The 21183-nt window shown below is 31.9% G+C and overlaps 1 protein-coding gene across 1 annotated transcript; it reads right to left on the bottom strand.

The window, feature by feature from the left end:
- Positions 1 to 2097: 2097 nt before the first annotated feature.
- On the bottom strand, positions 2098 to 2933 carry LOC102602789 (auxin-binding protein ABP19a-like). Its single transcript, XM_006342305.2, has one exon. It carries the CDS (start codon positions 2874 to 2876, stop codon positions 2241 to 2243), a length of 636 nt encoding a protein of 211 aa, XP_006342367.1. The 5' UTR covers positions 2877 to 2933; the 3' UTR covers positions 2098 to 2240.
- Positions 2934 to 21183: the final 18250 nt, after the last annotated feature.

Raw genomic sequence — 21183 nt, 5'->3', positions numbered from 1 at the left:
TAGGCACCTTAAAGTTGACCAGACATGGCACCAAATCCGGTGTGGGCCACTCTTTAATGAGTCGGGTCGGATCATCCCAACCAAGATGTGTGAAGGAGTAAAATTAATTACTATCAAAATGAGTAGTGGTGTAGTGGTGGGATTACTCCATCCTTAATTAGAGATCTCAAATTTGAATCCTGAATATGGAAAAAATATTGTTAGGAGTGTCACCCTAAATGAACCCTGTCGTGCGCAATTCGAATTTAATTAGGACTCTAATGTGAACTCCGATACCGTGTGCCCAAAAATAAAAGAAGAAAGACTAACTACTTGCCTAATAATAAGAAAGAGAATATCCTAGTTTCCGCAAGAAACAAACGAGTTGTATATGCTAGAGCCATAAACTATTTTCTGCCACACACATCCATTAATTAAGATAATGTTTTAGATAGCTTCTCAAAATTACCTTGTACCTTTAATTTGTTAGGTATGGAAATGAAATCTTGTATGTTGATAAAAAAAATTGCATATATAACTTCATTTATATTTATAATTGTTCAGTTTTTTTTTTTAAATAATAGTATAGTTTGACCTAGAGTAAACAATATCATTATATTAAGTGTTACTTTTCAAACGACTTAGCCCAATATATTCGTCATCTATCTTTTTTTGTGTGTCTTAGTAATCAAGATTAATGTTTACTTGAGAAGTTTTATGTGCAATTGTGAAACTCTTGAAAATATATTAGTTAACTCATGCAGGTGGAATGTTTTATAGATTTAATGTTTAGAAGAATTAATTTAAATGACATACTTAACACCATAAAATTAAAAATCTTATTTATTTTCATGAAATCAAATCACAATCCACAAACAAACTGAAACAGGGGAGTATTATCTTTTGGTCAAATATATAGACAACTTCTCTGACTTGCCCCTAATTTTCAATTTGGCGCTCTATTAGCTTTGCTTAATTTTAATCCGTTAACCCCATTTTATTTATGTACCATTTAAATCTTGTGATCTTAAATTAAAAAAGATTTTAAAAAATAAAAATAAAGAAGACTTTGAATTTTATGATCTTAAATTAAAGATATATAGCATGTATTAAAATGCCCTTTAATTTTGTAATATTAAAGGGACGTCCATCAAGTTCCTTTAATTTTCCTTAATTAAAATAGAGGGATGTCCGTCGGTATTTAAAAAATATATTAAAAATGTAGCAACTTGATAAGCGAACAAAATATTTGCTATGATATTGAACATTATTTCTACCGCTTGACAACACATGTTTTTTTTCTGAAGTATTTCTGTTGTTTTTAATTTATACTTATTATATGTAGTAGTTTTGTATTACTTTCGTCCACTTTTAATTTTCATAATTTTCTTTTTTAGAGTCAAATTATAAAAACTTTGACTAACATTTTATGATGTATTTTTTCATCATATTGATATGCAAAAAAAATGCAATTTCTAGTACTTTTCGTATAATTTTTGAATATCTAATTTTTTTTGTTTAAAATATCGAATTAATGTAATATAATTTAACTTTGAAAATTAGTCAAATTGACTTTTGAAAAACGCAACATGACAATAAAAATGGACGGAGGGAGTACTTAAAATTCCGACAGTACACTATTGGGTTTTAACGTTTATTTTTTTTAAGTAGTGATTAGAGAAAGGATTTAAGTTATATGCATTCTCGACAGTGAAAGGTTTTTTATTTATTTTTTACACTATTACAGGCGTTTACTGTAGTGTAACATAGTTTTTTTTTCTTCACTATAATGTAACATAGTGGGTTAATTAGTTACCGGCCCAGCCCCACTGTTTCAATTTATATTGGATCTTTTTTAAATTTTGAGGGATTCAAACATTTTATATATCCTTTATTTTAAAAAGATAAAATTTAATTTTACCATCAAAATTAAATTGTTTTACGGACTCTCGAAATAGAACGAAAAAATATACCAATGTACCATTTTTATCCGTTACCCCGCTTAATGCTTATCATACTAGTGATTTACATGCACTTACTTTGCCACTAAAGAAATTAAATTACATTTAACTGATTTTTTTACCTTGCAAAACAAATGATAAAAAAAACTAGAATCCAGAAAATTAAATACATGATTTTTTATTTTTTAAAAAAAAACAACAACTAAAATAAACCTAAACAAAATACCATAATTTATTGAAACAATTAACAAAGCAAACAAAATAATTAAGATACGCGCAAGTTGTTGATAATAATAATAATTAGTTGGTTCCACCAAGAACACCCTTCAACTTCTTGATTAAAGCAGCATCAAGGAACGTGGTGGCGGCGACAAGTTCAGTAGGCAAATCATTAGCAAATAAAGCAAAGTCAGTAATTTGAAGCCCTGGTGTTGGGCTACTGAAAGAAACAATAGCCAAAGCTGAAGTTTTCCCTGAATTTATCTGAAAATGCAATAACCCTTGTGGAAAAACCATTATGTCTCCTTGTTTTAGGGTTTTGAAGAATACTTTATTGTCCGAGGAAGAAATAAATCCAGCGCATATTTCTCCTTGGACAACATAAAGCACCTCGGATGCTCCGGGGTGTGTGTGCATTGGGATAACACCACCTATAGCTAAATCAAGCCTAGCCATTGAGATTCCAAGCCCATTGAGTCCTGGAAATTGAGGAGCAAAAGCAGGAGTCACCGCGGCTTTAATGAGAGGGATTAGCTTTACTGGAGCAGCTAAGCCTGAGAACACAAAGTCATCACTAGTTACTTTGGATGGTTTCTTGCAAGCGTAGCCCCCGGGACCATCGGGTAAGGACAAGTCACCAACACAGAAATCGAGGACCGCGGCTTCAGATGAGGAGATGATGAGAAGGGAGAAGATGAACAAGCCTTGAAAATACATTTTTTGTAAATTATTTTACTTTTTTTTTTTTGGTTGTTGATGAGGAGTTGTGTGTTATCTTGATAGGGTTTTTATAGGGGTTGAGTTTGCATGGATGTTATTTTTGCTTCATTCTGATTGGTTGTTAGAGATAAGGCATGCAGAGGGGTTTCACGTGCATGATTTTAGGGTATGAAGGAAACGACATATTTTGGGCTGTGAATTGCATGTGAGTTAGGATATTTTTTTGGCAAAGAAGAATACAACAGATCTCTTTTTTGAGATTTTGTTGGATATTCCAATAGCTCAACAAAAATATCCCAATTACTTTTGGAGTTGCTATAAGGAAATTAAGTATTTGGGTGAAAATTATATTGATGTTTTTATTTTGACTAACAATTTTATTTGTATTAAAATTTTAAAAAAGGAATTCGCTTGATATAATCCACAGTTTTATTTTATATATACATTATAAAGTACGTAGTCAATTGAGTGGCAAGACCCAAAGCGACTGATAAACCGGCGTTAATAGCAAGTCTAATTTTGAAAGTGTTCTTTTGTCTCTATCATTAGCTCGGATAGTCCTTGCTTCTGATGTTTTAGTCGATTTTTAATGACTCCCTTAATTATATATGTGCGAGTAATTGCCATATGGAGTAATGGAAAGTGCGTTTAGTCCCCAAAAATGCCATATCCATAAGTTCCTTTGTCGTTGGAAAAAAAAAAGAGAACTATTAACAGGTCTGTTAGAAAGTTGAATTAACAACTTTTACGCAAATTTTCAAATGGGTGAAAGCGGTTGGAGATGGGATTGCCAGTAAACCATGCATGGTTCCCTTTCAATGGCCAAAAGACAACAATGATTTTCTAAAATTTATGTTTTTAACATTCTATTATTGAATCATTGATTTTCGTTTGTGCTACATGATTTCTCAAAGATAAAGATTGTATTTTCTATATATAACATTGATAACCTTTTAGTGTGTACAAATGATTTTTACCCCTTTTTAATGTCGAGAATTACATTTGTTTGAGGGAAAAAAAAAAATCTACTTTACATGAAAGTACTGAAAGAAGAAGGATCGTTCATTTAAGGATTTGAGAGAAAAATATCTCTAGATATGGTGGTGTGGTCCATTAGAAGATGGACAAAATACAATTTGGATGGCACAAAAAGACATTTTCTATTCACCCACAAAGCGACATTTGACAACTAAAAAGGGGTATCTGAAAGTCTTCTGACAAAAACAAGAAGAAGAAGGGTGGCCCTTTATTTCAAATGTGTGGCTATTGTAAGTGCCCTATCTTGTAGGGAGTTTTGATTTTACTAAGGTTAATTGCTTAGTTGCAGTAATCCTTATGTAGTAATAAGAAGTCCGCATTAGAATTTCTATTAAATTTGAATCGCATCGTAGGGTTAATTTAGAGGTAGACTTATTGAGATAGGTTTAAGGAGGAATTGACACATATACAACTCTTAGATTAAATTGACATATTTTAGCCAAATAAATATTTAGCAAATAAAAATCTAAAAAGAATTGGTATTTAATAGTAGTGTATTTTGCACAAAAATTGGTAAGAAAATTCCTATTCACACCCATCTCTCTTCAAATTATTTTTCTTTAAAATATAAAAAATGATTTCTACCATCTCTCTTTAAACTTCCAACGGTTTCTCCTTAAAACTAGTAAATGTTTATTTAGAACTATCTCTCACCTTAAAATTAGTAAAAGTATTTAATTATGACTATTCTTCTTTCAAAGGATATTTTGTTTGTGTATTCAGATAAATATATTTGACAAATATACGTTTGCACTATAATATATACACAATTTATTTTCATATTTTGTTTGTGTATCCACTTGCATAATCTATACTTAGTACTAGGCTTCCAATATATGTTTATTTATACATTTAGTATGTGGTGAATGTTGAAATCTACTGCAAATAAGTATGTATTCAATTGAACATGTACATGTGATTAAGTATACATTTAATCAAGTATACATTCGCACTATAATGTATACATTGCTTATATTTTGTTTGTATACATTATACATTATTAGTATACATAAATATAATTTGCAACTATTCATGTGTATAGATATATTACCTTTAGAAAATATTTCGATAAATGAAATCAGGTTTGTATACATACTTTCAACTGTATGCATATACATAATATCAATTGTGTATACATTTAGTTTGAAGACGTACACATTAGACTGTTACAAAGTTCTACCTCAATGTATACAAATTCATGTTTAACATTAAATAAGAATTAAATACTTCTTCGATTTGAATACTGAGGAGTTAATTAGCATGTGTTGAAATCGATATTGGAGGTAGAAAATCTTGAAAATCAAAATTATTATCCATTAATACTTATAATTGACAATTTACAAACTTATCATCGTTTTTCAGTTCACCCATTTCCTACAAGGGTTTCACACTATTTTTGCAATTTTCGTCATTGTCTACATATCTTCGTCAGTTTTTGCATAACTTCTCTTTTGAGATAAACAACTCTTACCAATTGAAATATAATAGGAAGCACAAATATTTGTAAAAAAATTTGCATCCAACTACAAGATAAAAAAATGTAGAAATCCTCAAAAAAAATTAAAAATTGGTGTGATTTGAGTTTGTAACTGTGAAGAGTTATTGTTATACTTGATCTCTAATGGAGATACTTTAGAGAAAAGGATAGAAATCATTAAACTTGAAAGAGGGTGACAAAAAGGGATTAAAGAGAAAAAGAGGGGAGTTAAAAATACGTGACTTTATATATATATAATAGTGTTTCCCTATTTTTTTTTGCAACATTTTTTGGGTCTGATGATGGCAAAAACAGTTGACAAATAATAAGGAGAGAGGAAAAAAAGAACAGTACTCCATAAATGTGTCTAGGAAATAGAGAGAAAAAGTCACTTTACAAGGAAAAGAAATATTACTATTTAATGCCAGATAAATATTTTTAAAAAAATTATCAAAAAATTGAAAATGGTTTTTTTTAATTACCAATAGGTTATCATGGTTAGGCAGCATTCTTTGTATTTTAATAAAGAGTTTACCGTGTGTACACGATGTATAATATAGTTATTTTAGTGGCCTTTCAATAAAAATGATTTTACGTATATGTAATGTATTGATATTGTATAAATAAACTATAATAATGTATATATAAAGTAGATCTCTGTATAAGATAAGTTATACATTCATATATATATCATTATACAATATTTATACATTGCAGCAGTTCATCTTCTTCAATGAACTGATTTTTCTTTTCAATCTCAACCATCACAAATTTCCTCTAAACAATCCCAAATTTTAGATATAAGCTCTTGATATCGATGTTTTGAGTCTTTTGATATATTATTCATTCAAAACGATCCAGTTTGTGGAATGTCAAATTAAAAATTTTAGCTTCAAAACTCTTCAACGGCATCAACACAAATCTTCCTCTAAACAAATTAAAAATTGAGCTCCTCTCGATAGTTAAATTATTTTGATATATTATTCACTCAAAACAATTTACACGTATGACAAATGATAAAGAAGAAGATATTCATTTATTCTACTGGGCAAACTTCAGGATAACATGTGCAACTTTATCTAGAGTGAATTAAAAACAATTAGCTAAGCAAGAAAACGGTTGATTCTATAAAATATGGATTTCAAAAGGTGATGAATTCAGTTTCCATAAATTAATTATCACGATCTAAAAGAGGACGTGATGACACTCGTCTAAATCCATCAAGATAAGTCAGCCTAAAATCTAAATAATACGAAAGAAATGTGAAATAAATCAACAATAGCATAAGTGCGGAATTTTTTTAGCCAATTCATAAACACCCCTAAATCTGGTTGTCACGTGTACAAGTCACTAGTGTAGTAATACATAATTTGAAAGATAAATACAAGTCTCAATGTCTTTGTTTCTCGAATAAAACAAAGCATAAAATAAGGAACAAGAGGGCCCGCCAGGATGTCACGACCAGAGTCTACACCTTGGACGTTGCCGGCACTCGAGAATCATTGTTGGTCCCCAAGCAAACCGTCATCCTAGCTGACTACAAGCGGAAGACTTACTCAAGCCAAATGGGAACTCCAAATGCATAATTAAACTTTAAAGTCTCAAACTTAACTCAAATAAATATCTGAAAATAACTAACAAGTTATAGATAACTATCTCAAGACCTCAAAACATCTAAAAAAAAAAAGAAATAATGAGAGACTCCTCAACTTTAAACTCTCTATAAAGCTTAATACTAGGATAGGTGTCGGGACAAAACCCTCAACAACTTAACAAAGCAAGAAATAAATGTGAAGCCCTCTGAAAGCAAGAGGCTCACCAAAGCTAGCTGGAGTGCAAATGGTATCAACGAAGCACTTGTTGATGACCCTGAACACCTGTATTTACATCATATTAAGACGTAGGTCGAATGACATCAGTACATTGAATGTACGAGCATGTAAGGAGAACTGAAAGCATAGATAATTGAACTGAGACTAAGAAAAATACTCACCTCAACTCAACTCCAATACATAACGGCCAATAATAAGAGATGCAATGTTTAAAGCATTATAAACCAGAAGATATAAAATCCATTATGTATAAAGATACAATAAAATACTCTTTTCTCTTATTTGGGAGATTCTCTAACCGACAACCATCACGGTGAGATATGTGATGATACAACGTCTCGCCCATGCTGTCAAAACTGTCTTATACCTTGTCAGGGCATAGAACACTTCAACTAGGTGGATTCACTAAGATATGCTTAAAAGCAATAAGGAGTCGTCTAAAAAGTACGAACCTTTACTCATGTTGGCTACATGGTTTATGAGGATTGTGAGTTGTCTGAGCTCATTCCCATATCGGTGCTCAATACTGCTCCCAATAAATATATACTCATGCTCAATGTTAAAACATTCTCTTTCTTTGGTTTGAAATAATTGCTCAAATTATCCTCTTAAAAGACATCTTTGAACTCATAAACTCTTTATAGAAATCAAAGTTTCTCTTTTCTCAATGTAAAAGTGATATTTGGAAATACTTAGTTTCTTTAAACTTTACTCAAAATGTCTCTTTAACTTTCCTCAAAACTCAGTTTAATACACAATTATTGGCTTTAAAAGATTTTCAAGATGTATAACTCAAAATAAAATGTAGATATGAACGAATCAACTCAAGGATAACAATAACGATATAGAAAACTCAATACTCAGAACTCAACGATACTACTCATCTCAAGAATACTCGACTAATTGGACTCATGCTGAATTATAGACATGAACGAATTAACTCAAGGATCTCAATAACATTATAGGAAACTCAATCCTCATATTTACTTTCTCGAGACTTAGTTCAAAATCATGGTTGATTACAAAAGAATCCTTAAAATGACTCAAAAGACCTTTTGAACTTTCCTCTTAAACTCACTTTAATTAGTTTGGAATGTATATTAAGACATGTGATTAGGACATGTAGGGTCTCTCAAGGATTAATGGAGACTTTAGAAGCAAATTAATACAAAGAAGAGAATGTAGTCACGATTCAAAGGAACACGTTCGGAATGAAGCACGGAAAGAAAAAGGACCAGGTGACCCTGGCGCACCGGCCGGCGTGGGGAGAGAGGCCCCAAACTACAGAGCAAAAGTCATGGCGCTATGGGTGGCGCGCCTCCCCAACCTTTTACCTAGAAAACCGATAAATTTTTCTTCTCAATTTAGGGTCCTAACTCATTTAAAATGGGATAAATTCTCCTAACTCTTCTTGATTCTCAAACCCAACACTAATACAAGATGAATTCAACACAATCCCTTTGGGAAACACAACTTTTACAAAATATCAACAACACGAAGAATTCACAACTTTCACTATTCAAGAATTGAACAAAATCAAGATCTACTCAAGAAATCTTTGAATACAACGATTTCATGGATAAATTAGATGTATGGCGTGAGGACGAACAAGTCCATCACTATGAGAAACCTTACATACCTGAAAAGAACAATGTTCTTGGCGAAAATCGACGGGATCTTGACGAACACTCAAAACCTAGCTCTTTCTCCTCTTGAATTGTTCTCTTATTTTTCTAAGTGTTTAGGAACGACAAAGAATGGTTTTGCATCTTATTAGACCCTTAATTGGGTGAGGAAAAATGTGCTAAGCCTAGTGGGAAAAGGAAAAGACCAAAATACATTTTTCTAAACTGGATGAAATCTCTTAAATAGAGAGGTTTCACTCAAACATGCATAACTTTTTACTCCGAGCTCAAAATTTAGCAAACTTGGTGGTGTTGGAAAGAGGACTCAAAGACATTCAATTTGATAGCCCATGGGCCACCTAATTCTTTATATGCTAAAAGATATGATTGATTGAAGTTGACCCAAAACTAGAAACTGATGGTGACTCGTATGAACTTCTCTTTAGTTTTTTCGAAATCTGAGGTGTTACACAGGATGACAGGCAGCTACCTCTCAATGTATCCTCTGAAAGCCTCAGAGAAAGATGAAGAATAATGATCGCTAAGGTTTCTTGTTCAAAAATTACTCATTAGTCAATGATACTATAAGAGTGTATATACATACGAGTAGTGTAAAAATCAAGATACTCTAATTTTCAACGGTTAATAAAAGTATGTTTGAATGATAGAAACGTACAAAAGTTCTGCAAAAAGGTTATGGATCATCTGTTGATGGACCTATAGAGTAGCGCAAAATTAGAAGTTTGCTGCCAAATTAAAGGATAAGTTAGCAGCCAGAAATGGACACAATTGATCCAGCCCAATAAGATAACAAGATATATACAAATACAAAACAATAATAATGAATAAGAATGGTCTGCCTGCTGCCTACTGTACCATTAAAATAGACTTTGCAACACATAAATAAATTATCACCTTCAAGTTATATTGTATATAATTAAAATAAATAATTGTTTCGATGAAACGTACATTAAAAGACAACTCATAGCTAAACTTGAATGTGATCACCTTTATCGTTACATTTCGTAATTCTAATAAGCTAATGTATTTTTAATATTATTTTTTTTAAAACGTAATCCATAGTTTGAGGTTCATAAAAATTTTGCTCCTGCAAAATGATTTTGCTCTGACATCTAATTTTTTATTAGTCTAAGTTGTTTGATGTATGTTTACCTTTTTTGTTTTTCTTTTTTAGGTGTTATATACTATGGTTTTCTTGAAAATCTAGTCCAGCTAGAAGTGTTCCATTTTCAGTGGACTTTTTAGTTTTTATTAGTCTAAAGTTGTGTCTAATGTGTGTTTAGCAGAAAACAAAATGGTCCTAACTATCGTGTAAAATCTTTAAAAAAGAAAAGAACTTTTGAATTTTATTTTTGTATCAAATTAATTTATGTGGATTTACCTCGCAACCGTTTGTGACCCGTCTTCTGATTATACTTGTTAAAATGGATCATGGGGCAAAAAGAGTAGATAGACTTGACAAAATGTTAATGTTTCTTAACGCTAGATTGGACGTAATTGTAAATAATAAAATTTGAGTTTGGAAAATAATAATCAAGGCTGAAAAAATAATGCAACAATTGTATTTATTGATTTTGAATATGAGTGTTACAATCTCTATTATTCCTTCGATTCGTCTTTTCAGATATAAATTCAAGGGCTCTTGGAGATTGTTCTTGAATCTTCGATGAAATTGAACTTGAACTTTATATTGATCTTGAGTTTTACTTGAATTCATTTCGAGCTTATTCTTGAATTCGATGGTCTTAATCTTGATCGTTAACTTGATTGCTTGAGTTTTGAATCTGTAGATTGTAAAGAAATCTGCAGCTTTTGATCCACGAGGAGTTGTGATAGGATGAGGTTTCTCTTCGGCCAATCAGATTTAAGTGAGGTAGCATATTACAAAGTGGGCATACCTTTTTGACACATGATCATATATACTTCTTTGTTTGACTTGGCATGCCACATCATTTGACATGTGACACCAAACTTGATATCTAGGATGAGATGAAATTGAACTTAACAAATTTGGCTCATCTATTGTAGTTCAAATCAATATAATTATTTTATTTGACCTTTTTTATTTTATTAATAAGTAGAGAGAGATGAGACTCAATAAGAGCATGCCATAAAATTGAAGGTGGCAAACTAGATTCAATAGGCTAACAAGTGGGCCTATAAAGCGCTGACATGAGTGGCTCGACGTGTCAAATGGAGAGACATAAAAGCTTCATGAGCTTAGTTGAGAGCTCTAACACCGTATGAAAGTGTGTGATTATCCACTTTAAAACTCCCAAGTAATAAATAAAGTGATTTGGTACTGTTTAATAATAGTTGTTCATTATGTTAAAAATAATTGTTTAATTAAAAAAATTAAGAGATAATTTATATTTTGCGTCTATTTTATCTTTACTATTAAATATTATTTATTATCTAGCGACGGTTCAAATAAGAAAACATAACAATTAATAATTGATTTAATCAACTTTGAGATGTATTTTAATATGGGTAATGCTAAATGGCCAGAAATTTAAAAAAAATTATAATATCTTTTTTATTTTAAACTAAATTAATATTTTTTCATTTTTTAGTTAAAAAGTATTAAAGTTAAAAGGGTAAAAATATTTTAAAAAATAAAATAATATAAATAAAATATCATGTTAACCAAATTTTCTGGCTAAAAGGATTTTTCATTTTAATTTATAAATATTTAGTTCAAATAGAAGAATAAAACTAATAATTGAAATATAACACTCAGACGGAAAAGTGATGATTTTTTTAATCGTTAACTCATATTTTTAATATCTCGTGAAGTGCAAGTAGAACTGTGCATAACGAGATTGTGATTTTGTAAATATTTAATTGAAACTTACACATTTCCCCTTGTACTTTCCTTTGTGGAATAACAATTGCCCCTACGAGTAGTACTCCTCTATTTAAATTAATTAAATTATTGAGATATTTTTTAGTTTTTAAATTTATATAATTTTTTAATTTTTGAGATTACTTTTAAAATGTTCTTTCAATTTTATCCTTCATTAATTAGTATTGGAATTAGTTATTAATTAATGTTTAATTATTTTAATCATAAATTTGACAATAATTAATAAGGATAAAAATGAAAAGTTATGTCTAATTTATGTTTTAATCTTCTTTTCTTAAAGGGTGTGAAATATTTCAACAATTTAATTAATTTGAAATCTATTCATGGTTGATTTTACACATTTAAGAAACTATAAATAGAAGGGTTATTTTATTATACATATCATCTTTTAAATATAATATTTTAAAAAATGTAACAGAAATAATTATAATTAGTGATAAGAGTAAATTAGAAACTAAGTATAAAATTATCTATTAATTTCATAAAGTACACAAATATTATTGAAAATCTCAAAATAATATAATGGATAACTATTATCGAATGAAACGAGTAATCATGATTTTCACTAAATGGAATCTAATAATTTCATTAAGCATTTCTATGCTTTCTTTGTTGCACGATATGCTCTCCTTAGCTTGAGTTCATCATTAAACTTTACCCAAAAAGCACGCATGGTTTACTTCCCTTTTGGATTAATGTTAAATGGTATTTGTCTACTTTTGAATTGACACGTTCATTAAGAAAAATAATAAGTGATATAGTGAATTTATTATTTTATCCTTATTAGTTATGAAGTGGATGAATTAAAAGTATACGATTTTCAAAATGTTCTACCTTTTACAAAATTAATTAATTGAGGGTATAATAAATAAATAAAAATTATTCTTTCTTAATTGTCCAAATATGAACAAATAAAAAGAGACAAAAGGACAAAGAAAGTACTATTAAAAATGAAATACTATGAATCACAAAATTTACCACATATATAGTTGAATTAAGTTCTTCATATATACTGTTGGTATTTATTTATCATTATATTTTTGGTGTAATTATTCTTGTCATGATCTATCACTAATTATTCACCATTAATCCATGTTAAAAGATGAATAAGAGGGACTACCATCTAGTAAATTAGTATCTCTAGGAAATTGTAATAAGTTAGTACATTCTGATAACCTAGTTATAATCATCAACTATGGTAGTGAGTATGAACTACCTAGTATGTTTAAATTGTATAAATGGGGAATTGATACGTACATCAAAAGTTAAATTTATAGGATTACGTGTTTGTTTACAAAATAATAAGTTAGCACATTTTGATAACCTAGCTAGTTATAGTATCTCTCTCTCTGTCTCTTTTCTGAGAGCGTGCTTCATTTTCATGGGTCTCTTCTCTGCTTTGGAAAGCTATTTGTTCTTTTAGAAATTTTCAAAATATTTTATTTTATAAGATGTGTTTTTTTAACTTAAAATAAAAAAAATTTAATTTATAATTAAATTTGTTTTTGAGATGAAAAAAAAGCAAGTAGAGAATGATGATCAATATCGACTTTCTGATACATTTAAATGTTGAGAAAATAAATATTTTTTTTGTAATTTAGTAGTCAAATATTAATACAATATCATAACATTCAGATATGTATTCAGCTAATAAGAAGTAATCAGCACCACGTTTTGTACAACTCCCGAACTACGTTAAAATTGTTAAAAGATGATCAAGAGGGACTGACATCTAGTAAACTAGTATCTCTAGAAAATTGTAATAAGTTAGCACATTCTTATAACCTAGTTATAATCACCAACTATGGTAGTGAGTAAGAACTACCTACTATGTATAAATTGTATAAATGGGGAATTTGTAATCGTATTTTGGTGAATAATACGTATATCAAAAGTTAAATTTATAGGATTACGTGTATATTTATAAAATAATAAGTTAGCACATTCTGATAACCTAGTTATAATCTCTCTCTCTCTCTCCCTCCTGAGAGTGTGCTCCGTTTTTATGGGTCTCTTCTCTACTTTGGGAAGCCATTTGTTCTTTTGAAAATTTTCAAAATATTTTATTTTATAAGATGAGTTTGTTTAATTTAAAATCAAAAACTTAAATTAATAATTAAATTTGTTTTTGAGAGCAAAAGCAAGTAGAGAATAACGATCTATATCCATTTTTTTAAATACATTTAGATGAGAAAATAAATATTTTTTTGTAATTTAGTAGTCAGCTCTAAATATAATATCAGCTAATAAGAAGTAATCAGCCCCATGTTTTGTACAAATCTCGAACTACGTTAATTTTTTAAAAAAAGATGATCAAGAGGGACTACCATTGAGTAAACTAGTATCACTAGGAAATAGTAATAAGTTAGCACATTCTGATAACCTAGTTATAATCACTAACTATGATAGTGAGTATGAACTACCTATATATATAAATTGCATGAATGAGAAATTTGTAATCGTATTTTAATGAATTGATACGTATATCAAAAGTTAAATTTATAGAATTATGTGTATATTTACAAAATCAATATATTAAATTGGACGGAGGGAGTACTTTGATATGGTAATGAGTATGAACTACCTACTATGTTTGTACTTGACTAAGATTATATAATATTAACCTCTTTTACCTATATATATATATATATATATATATTCAAATTTAGATCTTAATTTTAATTTTAATACACATTTTAATATTCAAATTCAAAGTCTTAATTTTAATAAAAGTAAATGAAGCGTAAGCCTAAAAGAAGGATAATGCTTATCTATTTATTGAAACAAACCCTAGCCTTGTTTATGTTGCTTTTAAAAAAAATTATGTGTGTTATTGTGAATCTCTCAATTATTCGACTTGAATGTGTCCTAGTTTATTGCACAGTGTTTTAAAAGGCGGGGGTGTGAGGCGAGGCGTTTTATACAGTACGGAGCGAGACGTAAGTCTCATGTATATTCTCATGTATATTCAATTTTATAGTTTTATTACTATAAAATAAGCAAAAGTAAACCTTTCAATGATTTTACAAATATTTTTTTATAAATAACCTATAATATATGGAAATTGTATTATGATTTTTATTTGAGATAAGTATTAATAATCAACAATGAAGAAAAAAAGTATCATAATTACTACGTGAGAAATATCATTACACCAATAATAAAAATATGGTTTAAAGCAAAAAAAGTTCAAAAAAATAAATTAAAAACGCCCAAGCGTACTTTTTTAAGCCCAAGACTTACGTTTTTATGCTCGGGACTTACGCATCAAATTTTAGGACTTACGCCTTATGGATCTACGTCTTAAATTTACCCCCCGGAGCGTTTTTGGTAAGCCCCTGTCACGACCAAGATCGTCGTGATTGGCACCGACACTAATCCTCCGGTGGGAGAACCATTACTACAACCCAGACTAAACAACTTAACCAAATACTACACATTTAAAGATATGGAAGCAGGTTTAAATAACCAAAAGAAATACGGAGTTTCCATAAACTCCAAAGGTTAAGCAAATAACTTAACCAAACTAATGCGGAAGAACAACCCCTAGAACCTGAAAGTCATTGTACCAAAACTCTACTAACGACAAGTTTAGGAACAAGGGATACAACCCCGAAACTAAACAACACCTTAAACAAATAGTCTGAGTCCGAAAAGAGTGGACTTAAATAAGGGAGATCCATGGTAGTCTGAAAGAACTGGCTTACCCTTGAATCCGGTCACGCTCAATAGTCACCAAGCTGAGGTCTATCAATAGCCGCCTGAAGATGCCATGTACTCAATAAAGAAAGAGCAAGTGCATTATCAGTACACAACTACAATGTACTGGTAGGATCACGCGGTTATTTCAATAAGTGAAACACATGCATGTAACAACAACATTATAAAATAGGCATATACCGAACATTTACAATATCAATATCATTTCAGGATCAATGTACAATTCCATATTCTCAACAATATGCATATGTATAACAAGTCATTGGTCCTCTCATGGAACCCAAACTCAAACAGTTAGTGTACCAGATCGTGACACTCGTTCCAAGTTAGTATGTCAGATCATGACTCCCGTTCCAATATTTATGTCGGTACATGACATCCGATCCCAATTACTGTGTCGAAACGTGACACCCGCTCCATTCAACATACCACAATCATAATGTACATTCTCACAATCATACAATTAAGAGGTTATTCATGGTATATAGTTATTCATTCATACTCATTTACGATTAGTGTGATCAATAATGCAACATTCACATACATACATGCAATATAATGAAGCAAGTACAAACATATATCATACAACATGAAATCACAACCATCACCTACCTCGAATCCCCTAATGCACTTGAATCTTCCCTTTCCGAATTCTTTTCGCTTGTTCTAGGTCTACAAACAATTAATATATGCAAGGATCAACAATCTATCACTCCCCGAGCCTACACCCTGGGGGGGACTGGCACTCGAGAACCATTACTGACCCTAAGTGAACCCTTGGACTGGCTTACTTACTTAGCGAAAGACTTAAAAGACAACTTTATAACTCAAACTTAGAATGTATAAATGGAAACATTCACTGGCCATAAAGGCAACTCAAGTTTTCACATAAGAAATAACAATGTAAAGACAATTGAACTACTAACTGTCTATGAAGCCTCTAAAACGGGGAGGGATGTTGGGACAAGACCCCCGATCATCCTAACAACTAAAATACTAAAGCAAATGATAAAGGGGTCCTCCGGAAAGCAAGGAGGCTCACCAACTAACTCTGAGTGCTCAACTGGATCAACTAGGCGCTGGATGTTGCTCCTCATTACATGTGTCTGCATCATAAAAACGATGCAGGCCAAATGACATTAGTACATTGAATGTACGAGTATGCGAGGGGAAAACTAAACAAGACATAAGCTAGAAAAGAATCTGAAATTAACAATTACCTTGGCTTTACTCAACTCATGAATAACTCAACTCAAATGCAAAGTAAACAACAATAATGGGGCAGTTATACAAAGCATTTAAAACATGAGGTAGCAACTCAATTTGTTAAAGAAATGCAATAACAACTCAGTTTACATGTAAAGTAATATAATATTGTGGGAGTTTCTCTAACCGACAACCACCACTATGAGCTTAAGTGATGATGCATCGTCTTGCCCACGCTGCCAGAACTGTCCTATACTTTGCCGTCAAATAGAACGTCTTAACTAAGTGGATCCACTAGTCTATGCTAAAATACACTAAGGAATCATCTAAAAAGTATGATCATTTTCTACCCATGATGGCTACATGGTTTATGGAGTCTTGAGTTATTATGAACTCGCGTCCCCATATCGGTGCTCAATACTACTCCCAAAATATACTCAGCTCATATGTTTTTAAACAAACTCTTTCTTTGGTTTGAGATAATTACTAAAAACTTAGGTTAAAAGCTCTATTGGAAATTGGTGTTTCCTTTATTGCTCAAATGTGAAAAACATTTTCACTCTTAGGAATACTTAGTTCCCGTATTATCTTTGAAGAAAAGAACTTTACTCTTACTCTTTACTCAACTCAAAGTTTAAGTCTTAAAACAAAGTTAAAACGTTTGTAAAAGACTTTTGAAAAACTCTATGAACTTCTCTTGATTTGATTCTTAACTTCTTAACTTGACTCTTAACTTTCCTTGAATTGAATTATGGATTCAAGGTTCATGATCTCATGTTTATGGATGATTTCATGATGTTTAGACGTACTTTAGAGTGTTGGAATCAACTAAGAAACACATGTACGTTGCTAAGGAACTAGTACTTAAAGAAGGGGGAAGAATGGGAAGAACTGGCGTCCCTGGCGCTCTGAGAAGTGCAGGGCGCCAACTCTTAAATTTCAGAGCTTGGGTTGGGGCGCTCTTGCTGGCGCGGCGCCCCAGAGCCCAAACTTCAGAACTTCTTTTTGGGCGCTCTGGCTGGGGTGGCGCCCCATGCCCCTGCCCAGGTGACTTCCGTCTTTTTTCCTTCGTTTTTCAACTCTAAACCCCCTAATTCAACTTAGCTCTATCCCTAAACACTTAGAATCGACTAAACCCTCAATATATGCAAGATTCAACTCGAAATCACACCTAAATACATGAATCAACCTCAAGAAACGTCAACAACAAGAACCCACAAGATTTCAAATTAATTAACATCAAGAACTCATAGGATTTTCTTTCAAAACAATACAACTTCGCTGAATTAAATCATGATTAGCGCGTGGGTGAACTAACCCAACGCTATGTGATCTCACATACCTCATAGGGATAACCCCTTGACGAAATCCACATGCAATTCTCCAAGAAATCGACGAATCTTGAACTTTCTTCTCCTTTCTCCTCTTTTCTCTTTTCTCCAAGCCCTAGCGTGAATTTTCAATTGATTAAACTGATCTAATTCTGATTAGACCTCAAATAAACCCCTAAAAACGAAATAAAATAGTTTGGTAAGGAAAAGACCAAACTACCCTTCCAAAAATCCGGATTAGACTTTCCTTATTTGAACAACCCAACTTCAAATAGGCATATCTCACTCATACGAACTTGGAATCGCGCAAACTCGGAGGCGTTGGAAAGATAATTCCAAGATCTTTCCTACAATATCTGGAAGAAAAAATAACTCATGCTGAGTTAGGAGTTATGGTCGTTTGAAGTAAACCAAAAACTAAACTTAACTTAACTTAACCAATCTTCCAGATTTTTCATTCTTTCCTAAAATGACTATTTCCAATTCTATCTCTTTCTAGTTCTTTCAATTAGCGAGATGTTACACAATCAAAGGTCTGATTATCCAGATTATAACAAACCCAATAACCTAAACCAAACCCAAGATCTCAATATTCAACTTAGGGCTTTTTCTACCATTTGTTTTCAGGTCAAAACCCTCCCCCATCGATAATCACCCATAAATCTAAGTTCTATGGATCGAAAAATGGATTAGGGGAGTAAAATTCTTACATTTAGCATCAAAAGTCGTGGAAAACTATCAAGAAGTCGCCTGGGGTCGTCTCTTAGCTCTCAAGAAAGAAACTTGCAGAAAAATAACATTTTTGGGGTTTATATCCGACTTAAGTCGCGACTATCCTGCCACAGCGAACCTCATCCCGCTACAGCGGCTCCGCCCTGGCGGGAATAATCCCGCATTGGCAGCTTGCACGAAGACAGAGAGCGAAATTAAGAGTTCCAAACCCCCATTTCACAACACACCTTCATCCCATGACAATCAGAAATTACCCGTTCACGCTAAGATCAGTTTCGGGAGTTCTACCTGCCCGAATTCGATTCTTTAAAGTCGTACAGTTTCATTAATGTCTTATCTATATACTCATGTGATCAAATTCATAATTAGATCTCCCATTTTTTACCAGATTTCCCTAGACCTCACTGACTCCGATTTCGTCAAAATCTGGACTAGGTTGGGAAATTCCAAGTTACTACCAAAAGTTTTTTGAGCCTAATTCAATCCTCATTGGCTTTTCCTTAACGAAGGAATCATGTCGTTATAATAGATACCATTTTACCTATCACTCGTTTCCGAGTGATCAACTAAGAAAGACTGGCTAAAGTAAGGGTAGAGTAGTACCTGAATCGCTGAACAACTGGGGATACTTATCTCGCATGTCCTTAGCTTCCGGTCATCGCGATCAAGAATTTCAACCGGTTCTTCCTCATACAAAAGGTCTTGTTTAACAAAACTGAGTCTCACTTTATGATATAATCTTCATCCCCAAACCAACCAATTGAATACCTACACATCCTCCCATACAATGCCTTCATGAAGTCATCACAATACTCGAGTGATAATTATTGTTGTATGTACACTTAACTAACAACAAAGTTATTCCCAATAACCACCAAAGTTGATCGTACACATATCTGCAACATGTTATCAAGTACTTTGACACAAACATTAGGACAAATCTTTTCTCACATAACCATGATAAAATCATAAATCAAAACTCGCCACAATTAGAGGTGAACCTGAACCAACCAACCCGCACTCATAATACTCAACCAATCAGAGTTCTTATCAACATCTTCTTCTCACAACATAAATTTCCATGAGCTTAAATTATAAAAAATTGATCTTTAGACATCAGATACTCATCGAGGGATATGCCCAAGCATACAAACCCTCTAACAACAATATCGAAATGCTAGATTTAGTAAATGTAGATTACCTCTTAAGAAGAGTAGAATTGGACTCAATAATCCCCACATTCAACCACACATAATCGATACATGACCTCGACGACTAGATGAATATTAAGATTGTCGGACAACTATAGATACGTATGGTAGCTCTTCTATAAACTCTCATAAGCAAGGTGGTACATGTAAAACCAATGAAATACTTTAACCACTCCAAGACAAGACCACATAAGCCATCTGAAATAACCATGTCTTCCCAAATCATCCCACTCAACCAAGAGAACATCGCAGGATCGGTACAGCTAATCCACCACTAGGGATCCACCCACAAAAGTAAAAACACATGTGAGCATAGCTAGTGAATCATACTCACAACCATGTACAACATGAAATAGGTGGTCACATAAGAATTTATCGAATAACACTAAAGGTTTTCTTTCGAAGAGCCGATACCAGCCCTTTCCATTCAGTTGACTACACATACTCTTCACATCATTCGACTGAAGCTCACACTCTCAATACTGACAACCATCATAAACACTCCGACCATTTACCTTACTTTAAACCAAAACTTTTAAATGAAAACCTTTCTTAGGTACTTAACAATTAACAGTAATAAACTTTACGACTCAACCCTGGTGCAAGTCCTTTCAAAGGCTCAATACATGATACAATTGATCATTTCTCACCTTATAAATTCATGCCTTGACAAAATATATCACCACGAATGTAGACTAACCATGAAAAATATGAATTGTAAATTCAACCGTTTAACACAATCCCCTTATCTATCAACATTAGCTTATACCTTGAAGATTTTTATGAATTCATGGATCTTCGTTTATCATTGATCGCATCTCCATTGATCTTACAATATCTTTCGCTAAAATTTCAATCGTTCTCATTACTAAACTCAAAAATAAAAAAAAGCATTTATCATCACACTCGAGCTAATATTTGTACACTCTTTTCTCAAGTCCTTTCCAATAGTTTATAACAAAGCTGGTGGACCCGTGACACTATCACCATAGCCATAACAAAACGAATGAAATCACGCATCTCTGAACCCAATTATCTACCCCTCTGATGATACCTCTTTAGGCTTTGCAATCAACCAAATTATTCTTGCTCTCGCCTCTCTCTAAAGGTTGTACTACATCCCACTATTTTTCTTCATTATGACTCTAGCTCTTTTAAGTTCTATTCGAGTGGTGCCCCACCATCTCTTAAACATTCCCATACAACCACGTTACTCACCAAATATTAGAAAACCACAACCTTAGA

Source organism: Solanum tuberosum, unplaced genomic scaffold, assembly GCF_000226075.1.
Source record: "Solanum tuberosum cultivar DM 1-3 516 R44 unplaced genomic scaffold, SolTub_3.0 scf00037, whole genome shotgun sequence".
In the NCBI taxonomy this organism is placed as follows: Eukaryota; Viridiplantae; Streptophyta; class Magnoliopsida; order Solanales; family Solanaceae; genus Solanum; species Solanum tuberosum.
Note: the sequence above shows the minus strand (reverse complement) of the source record. Positions and strands in the feature narration are given on the sequence as shown.